Raw genomic sequence first — 7,620 nt, 5'->3', positions numbered from 1 at the left:
ACTCGTATATGGATGGATGTGTGTCCGCGCTTTAAGTCGTATCTCCTCCTCAACGAAGCAATATCGAGGACTAGTTCCAAAAGCAAATATGTTAAGCAAGTTCCGAGGATGATTGTGGGCCAAAAAAATCCCGGAATTCCTTCCTCAATTTCCCGGAAAAGCCAAAAAACCTCGAAAAATGCAGTTTTTGGCCCATATCTCGGCAACCAGACCACTTAGCGACTTGAAACATTTACCAATCGATTTCTGCCATAATTTAGAACGATATTGCCGAAGAAAGTTTTCAAAAATATCCTTTCTTTCGGTCACAAAAAATTAATTAAGGAAATTGCTCTTAAATTGTCACTAGACTTTTTATTAACTTGTTTTACTTGACTTAACTTGACTTAGTCTTCTTTGCTCCTTATGGAACATAGGGCCTCCACAATTTCGTTCCATTTTATCTTATCTCCGGCTATAATTTTTGCAAGTTATTACTTGTGATGTACATAAATCCATATATCGTGGGCTATCTCCTGTTGTTATTTATACACCTTGGTTCACGTCCATCTCACACAGACAGGAGTGGCCTGATGGCAGCAACAGACAGGTGTACGAGCTACAGACCATGCCAGGATTCCACACCGTCTTCACAGAGAACGGCACCCCCTTTGGCTGCTACGTGTATGCTAAGTACGGCTCCACCGCCAGCTTGTTCGCTGTCGCTTCTAATGTCGGAAACACTGACACTGTGAGTTTTGAAGACTTAGGTGTAGAGCGTCCCCCCCCCCCGTTTAATGCCAGGTACGCTGAGTCGACTCAGCTCTCATAGGTACCTGACTCACAGTAAGGGATTTTTAAAAAAAAGACGACTGAGAGAAACAGGTGAACTCTACTTCACCTGTCAAATGGACCATAAAATTCAAGAAAGTAACCACTTTTTTTATACGCTCGTACGAGCTGAGTAGAATATCATTAAATAAAATCGGAGTTGATTAATTAGATTTCATAGGGTTGGAGTGGTTGGGCGGGTAAGCACATGGTTGCAAACACGAAAGTCCCGAGTTTGAACCCTCGCGGAGATAAGGCTCGGTGTATCAAAATTAAACTTTACTTATGTAGTTTGTTTAAAAAAATAGAAGATAATACATTTTTAATTAATAATAAAAAAGAAGAAAACACCATAACATACTGTCTATGTACTACCGTGCCTCTTCCCCCCCACCCCCCCACCCCCACAGGCTACATGCGTCAGGAGCACGGCCGTACCAGGGGACATGAAGGACAACGACTGTGACGGGTCGATTGACGAGGAGTCAAAGTTCACGAGTTGTTACTATACGGGGACACCACTCGAGGAATGCAGTGAGTGGTTGGGAGTGGGAGTGGTGGTGGTGGTGGGTTGGTGGGGTTGATGTTTGGTTGATGGGGTTGGTGGTGGGTTGATGGGGTTGGTGGTGGGTTGATGGGGTTGGTGGTGGGTTGGTGGGGTTGATGTTTGGTTGATGGGGTTGGTGGTGGGTTGGTGGGGTTGATGTTTGGTTGATGGGGTTGGTGGTGGGTTGATGGGGTTGGTGGTGGGTTGATGGGGTTGGTGGTGGGTTGGTGGGGTTGATGTTTGGTTGATGGGGTTGGTGGTGGGTTGATGGGGTTGGTGGTGGGTTGATTGGGTTGGTGGTGGGTTGATGGGGTTGGTGGTGGGTTGGTGGGGTTGGTGGTGGGTTGATGGGGTTGGTGGTGGGTTGGTGGGGTTGGTGGTGGGTTGATGGGGTTGGTGGTGGGTTGATTGGGTTGGTGGTGGGTTAATTGGGTTGGTGGTGGGTTGATTGGGTTGGTGGTGGGTTGATTGGGTTGGTGGTGGGTTGATGGGGTTGGTGGTGGGTTGATTGGGTAGGTGGTGGGTTGATTGGGTTGGTGGTGGGTTGATTGGGTTGGTGGTGTGTTAGTTAGGGTGACATGGGTGGTGGTGGGTGTGGGTTGGTATGGGTGGGAGTGGTTGTGGGTTGATGGAGGATGTGGAGGGGGGGGTTGTGAGTGGGGGTGGGGGTGGTGGGTCGGTGAATGAGAGGTGGTAGTGGTGGGGGGTTGTATAGGTGCGAGTGGTGGTGGGTTTGAAGGTGTGATGTCGGAATTTTCGGGGGTGTGAATGATGGGTGGGTGGTGAATGTCAGTTCGTGTGTGTTGGTTTGTGGGCGCTGGTTTGAAGGGAGTGCCGGGCGTCGATAAATCATTGGGTAGTGCAAGAACTTTGTGAGTATTAAGGAGATTATCAGATTATTATTACAGGAAACCAACAAATTACTTTCAGTTTAAAGAGTATCAGAACAACAAACATGTGTCAGAAATGCGCTTTTTGAATGTAGTTTTCAGTGGAGAAGTTGTTATGTCAGTAACTTATGTATGTGCTGTTCTTGTTTCAGATCAAGCGGTGCCTTATGATGATGATTTTGATGGCAGGAGTGATGAAGATTTGGCATGGCCACCCCCAAGTAATATATGTATATATATATATATATATATATATATATATATATATATATATATATATATATATATATATATATATATATATATATATATATATAAATATATATATATATATATATATATATATATATATATATATATATATATATATATATATATATATATATATATATATATATATATATATATATGTGTGTGTGTGTGTGTATATATATATATCCCCGACCACGTCAAGATCTCAAATCCACATTTAAATCCCTGATTCCCATCCCAATTTCCACCTCCATCTCTTTCACTATCTGTTTCTCCATCTCTCTTTATCTCTATCATCTTCTCTACCGCTGTCTCTGTATCTGCCTGTCTCTATCCCTATGTCTAACCTAATCTCAATCGCTACTTCAATCCCAATCCCTGCCAATCCTATCCCTATCACTATCCCTTATCCCTATCCATCTTAATTCCAAATACCAAATCCAAATCCCCAAGCCAATCCCAACCCTAAGTCCCAATCCCAATCATAATCCTAATCCAAATCCCCACCGCCTCTCCCACTCCCACTCCCACCCAAATGCACATCCCTATCCCTATCTAATCATGCCCAGACTGTTCACTTCTTTTATTACCCAGCTCGCGGTGGCTGGAGCAACTGGAGCGCGTGGGCCTGCTCAGTCAACTGTGGCAGCTCCGAGTTCCACAGTCGCAGGTAGGCTCGTGAGCACACATGTGTCCCTTACAGCCCCAGGTTCAAAACCCGCTAGAGCGAAAGCAAGGTCATCCTTGTCGTAGGACAATGAGTTGGGGAAGGTAAATCGTTGTTTGCGGGTCGGCATAGTGCTGACCACACTAACCTTTCATATGCCGAGATCACGGTGAACTCTATTTCCCCTGCCTTCTCATATTCGAAGGGGTGATTTATTTTTTTTTGGCTGCCTTGTGTATTGCGCGATTTGAAAAACATCGCAGAATAGAATACTAAGTAGTGCCGATCCCTTTACTTAAACCACTTAGTATTGATACTCAATGAACATTCATCAATATACATACATATATTTATGTATGTATATATATATACATATATATATACATATATATATATATATATATATATATATATATATATATATATATATATATATATATATATATATATATATATATATATATATATATATACATACATATATATATATATATATATATATATATATATGAGCTTCTAGGATAAAATTATTTCAATTATTTCAATTAATTTCAATTTCTAAAATTGCTTTAAGATACGAGAAAATTAAAAAATACAAGTAACCTAACGTATATTCTGATCAGTTGGAGAGTTAATTCCCTTTACGTTTTTAATGTTGAGTCTAGACGAGTGTGCAACAACCCGGTACCCACGAGTCACGGGTTGGGTTGCTTGGGCGTGGCCGAGGAGAAACTGGAGCAATATTGTCACACGCGCAAGACATGCGCTGACGGTAAGACAGTCATAGCTGCTTGATATGTGAGAGGGTACAGAGTCATAGTTGCTTGATGTATGGGAGGGCACGGAGTCATTGTTGCTAGATGTTTGATCGGTTAAAAAGGCATAGTTGCTATATGAATGGACGGTTAAAGAGTCATAGCTGTTTGATGTATGGCCGGTTAAAGAGTCATAGCTGCTTGATGTATGGGAGGGCACGGAGTCATTGTTGCTAGATGTTTGATTGGTTAAAGAGTCATAGTTGCTATATGTATGGACGGTTAAAGCGTCATAGCTGCTTACATTGTGAGCAATTACAGAGTCATAGCTGCCTGATGTTTGGGTGGTTATAGAGTCATAGCTGCCTGATGTTTGGGTGGTTATAGAGTTTTAGCTGCCTGATGTTTGGGTGGTTAAAAAGTCTTAGCAGCCTGATGTTTGGGTGGTTATAGAGTCTTAGCTGCCTGATGTGTGAGCGGGTAAATGATAGCTAGGACATAGAAAAGTAGGTAGCAATAAACAAACCTGAAAAAGGTCAGCCTTTAGTGAAGCAGGAGCAGACGGAATGTCGTGGACCCAAATTGGAGAAGTCGCCCAATACAGAGTACGATAGAGATATGTGGAGCATCCTATACTCTACAAGGGTCCACCGAAATGACGATGTTGAATGTGTACAGATCTAGAACGTCTAACTTATGATGAATTGTTTTGGTTCCCCAGCCTGTCCCCGCGGTAGATACGGATTGGACTGTAGCGGCGACTGTTCCAACTGCCGCATGGACTGCGTCAAGGAATCCGGGTTCTGTCTAGTCTGCAAGGAGGGCTGGACAGGTCATGCCTGCCAGACACGTAAGTAATGACGTCAGTTGTTTCTATATTTAGACTTCGTGCTTATTGGTAGATACAAAATCTATGTCGAAATCAAAGTAGTGATGTGTTTTAATACAAATGTATAGAATATTCAGCTTGTACGCAATTTAGGTTAAAAGGCTTTATAAATAGTGGGGTGGTTGTAATGTGATTTAGTTTTCAGCAATGAATCAAGTCGAGTATTTAATAAATTAATATGATGTTTTGTTGAATAAAATATAGATTTTTCGGTTGTAACTTTTCTATTAGAATGCGAATGTTAAATTTCATACAGGGAGGTTACAAGTAAGCCACCCCCCCCCTTATACAAGCGAACACAAAACTCGAACTCCCTGTGACTCTTCCCTCCCCATTTTCAGAACAGAAATGGATTTCCTAAAAGGATTGTTTGGGTCTTAGAATAAGGATTCATTTAAAGGGTGGGGGGAAATGATATTGGTTCGTGTTGTGCAGTGCAGCCGACAGACCGTTTTCCAAGGAAAACTGGGTCGACTAGTACCATATTAATGTATTAAACTTTTGCAGTTTACCTAGACAATCATGCAATTGTGCGTGTGTGTAGCGCATATACGTAAATGTTGATTTGCGGGTATTCATACATGCGTATAGTGAATATGCATGTTATTGCGTATGTGTGTACTGTGCAAGTATTAATTTGTGCGTTGTGAAAGTGTATTGAATCTACCTACACATACCTAATCAACTTTTCCCCCGTAGCTTGTCCGGAGATGACCTATGGCTATAACTGCAAGTATTCCTGCTCCAAAAAATGTGGGGGTAGAGACTGCATGGAGCGGCAGTGGGGCATATGCCCGCCAGGTTAGTCTGTCTTATATAAGAACCGCAGTGCTGAGCCGAAAAGTCCAGAGTTCGAACCCCCGGGTAGATGCGGCTCTACAGAGACAGCCACTCATCTAGTAGAGACAACTCCAAAATAAAACAACTTCTGCTTTGTATCTTGCTCTTGGTAGAAATCGGAGTAAACGGCTTATATGGCGCATGACATATTGATATCGGATTTAATATTAAAAAAAAATTCAGAACGAAGAAGAAGAAAAAAATAAAAAAAAACAATATATAATAAATATAGGATTTTTACCAAATGAAATAGGCACAATAAATAATTGGTTTATTAGCACTTTATTTTACTTTCTTTTACGCTCCATAACTGATCTAAAAAAAATTTTCAAGCTCCACAATTAAAAAAGCAAAATGTAAATTTATATTTTTATTTTCTAATTTTTTGTATGTACACTTTGGTGTTTTTAGCTTTTCCTGTGATTGGGATGATCGTCTTCTGGTTCTTTCTGGTTCTGGTTCCTCTATTTGGCGTGCCTACATATGTCTGGTACATCAGGTAATATTAGGCTATACTTATATGTTTAATGTTTAGTAGAGAACGGCGAGGTCGATTTGGCTGCTAGCACGAATGTCACGAGTTCGTATCTCAGTTCGGACTTGTGATTGTAGGACGCCCCAGCTCTGATTGAGAAAGTAAAGGCGGCTGGGCTCAGAGTTTCTTCCAGGCATCTTTTCGGGGGGGGGGGGGGCGAAGAAAGTCTATCTCCCCCCTCCCCCCCCCCCCCAACCGAACGAGATGGAATCTATATAGTAAACATATACTAGTGTCCGCCCACCCGGAAAATGTAGACCGCCCCCCCCCCCCCCGAAAATATCAAGTGCCCCCCCCCCCCGGAAAAAAAGTCTGAAAGAAACACTGCCTGGGCTTAATGCTGACCATACTGTACCTTCGAATGACGAGGTCAAGACACAAATTAACTCTACTTCATATGCCAAATGGATCGCAAGTTCTAATCAGGAACTTTACGTTTTTACTATATGTTTAGTATGTTTTTGTTCCTAATATATGTTAAGAAACTGTTATAAAATTAATATTTAGAATCAGTAAGTTTTTAATTTATTTAAACATGCTTAACGTGTTCGCACCATTGGCTACTTACTACTTTATCTAAAAGATAAAGAAAACCTTACATTTTCCATCCCCCACATGGTAACTGCATTAAAAAATCACGAAGTTCAAAACGCCTAAAATGATTTTGTTAAAGGAAATAAAAATCTAACCAATAAATATAAATGACTGTCTATTTTTAGCAGTTGAACTTAGCAATTATATCTTTAAGTTGTATCAGTAGAAAAGACAATAAAGACAAACGACTTACCGAAAACATTAATCTTATTATAATAGGTTTATAATTTATTATAATTTATTGTATTAAGAAATGAAAAGAAAGGCAGTAAATTTTAGCAGTTGCAGACAAGATAATAAAAAAAAACAAAAAAAATAAATATTATTTAGCAATTTTATCTTTACATTCTTTCAGACGAACGAGTCCCATGCAAGACCGACTGACGGAAAATACTGAACCAAGCAGGCCTCATTCGCCCCTGTTGCAGTCGTCTTCTTTTTAATTACAAGTATTATCTACGTCACCACCATTGTGACGTGACGTTACATTGGTATACTGCAGGATTTAGATAAACTAGTTTTAAAAAGTTTTAATACTATCGCAATAGTTTTATTTAGATTTTAAAAGTTTGTAATAGTTTTAACGTTAATATGTTATTAAAATTTTTTGAAAGCATACATCTATGTTTTCTTTTAAACAATTCTAGAAGCTTCTCTCTAAGCGCTTGTTTCGTTTTTGTAGTTTTTATTTTTTTTTTATTTTTAAATCATTTCTACACAGTTTAGTAGTATTACAATTTTTAAAATTATTCAAAACAGGTTTTTATATCTCAAAACTGTTTTGTTGTAAGTGTATCTAAAAACAGAGCACAATGATTGCCCTACAATTACTTTATTAATG

The 7,620-nt window shown here is 40.0% G+C and overlaps 1 protein-coding gene across 1 annotated transcript in view; it reads left to right on the top strand.

Annotated features, from left to right (window-relative positions):
* The window catches only part of LOC131948767 (uncharacterized), a 49,504-nt gene extending 43,351 nt beyond the window's left edge, over nt 1-6,153 (top strand). The window contains exons 25-32 of the mRNA XM_059310443.1: nt 559-730; nt 1,221-1,344; nt 2,400-2,468; nt 3,094-3,169; nt 3,832-3,938; nt 4,643-4,771; nt 5,510-5,611; nt 6,062-6,153. Coding sequence (XP_059166426.1) covers nt 559-730; nt 1,221-1,344; nt 2,400-2,468; nt 3,094-3,169; nt 3,832-3,938; nt 4,643-4,771; nt 5,510-5,611; nt 6,062-6,153 — 871 coding nt within the window. The remainder of the gene's footprint in view (nt 1-558; nt 731-1,220; nt 1,345-2,399; nt 2,469-3,093; nt 3,170-3,831; nt 3,939-4,642; nt 4,772-5,509; nt 5,612-6,061) is intronic.
* Nucleotides 6,154-7,620: the final 1,467 nt, after the last annotated feature.

The sequence above is a fragment of the Physella acuta genome, unplaced genomic scaffold, assembly GCF_028476545.2.
Source record: "Physella acuta isolate Inbredline_101_S28 unplaced genomic scaffold, ASM2847654v3 ptg000659l, whole genome shotgun sequence".
In the NCBI taxonomy this organism is placed as follows: Eukaryota; Metazoa; Mollusca; class Gastropoda; family Physidae; genus Physella; species Physella acuta.
Note: the sequence above shows the minus strand (reverse complement) of the source record. Positions and strands in the feature narration are given on the sequence as shown.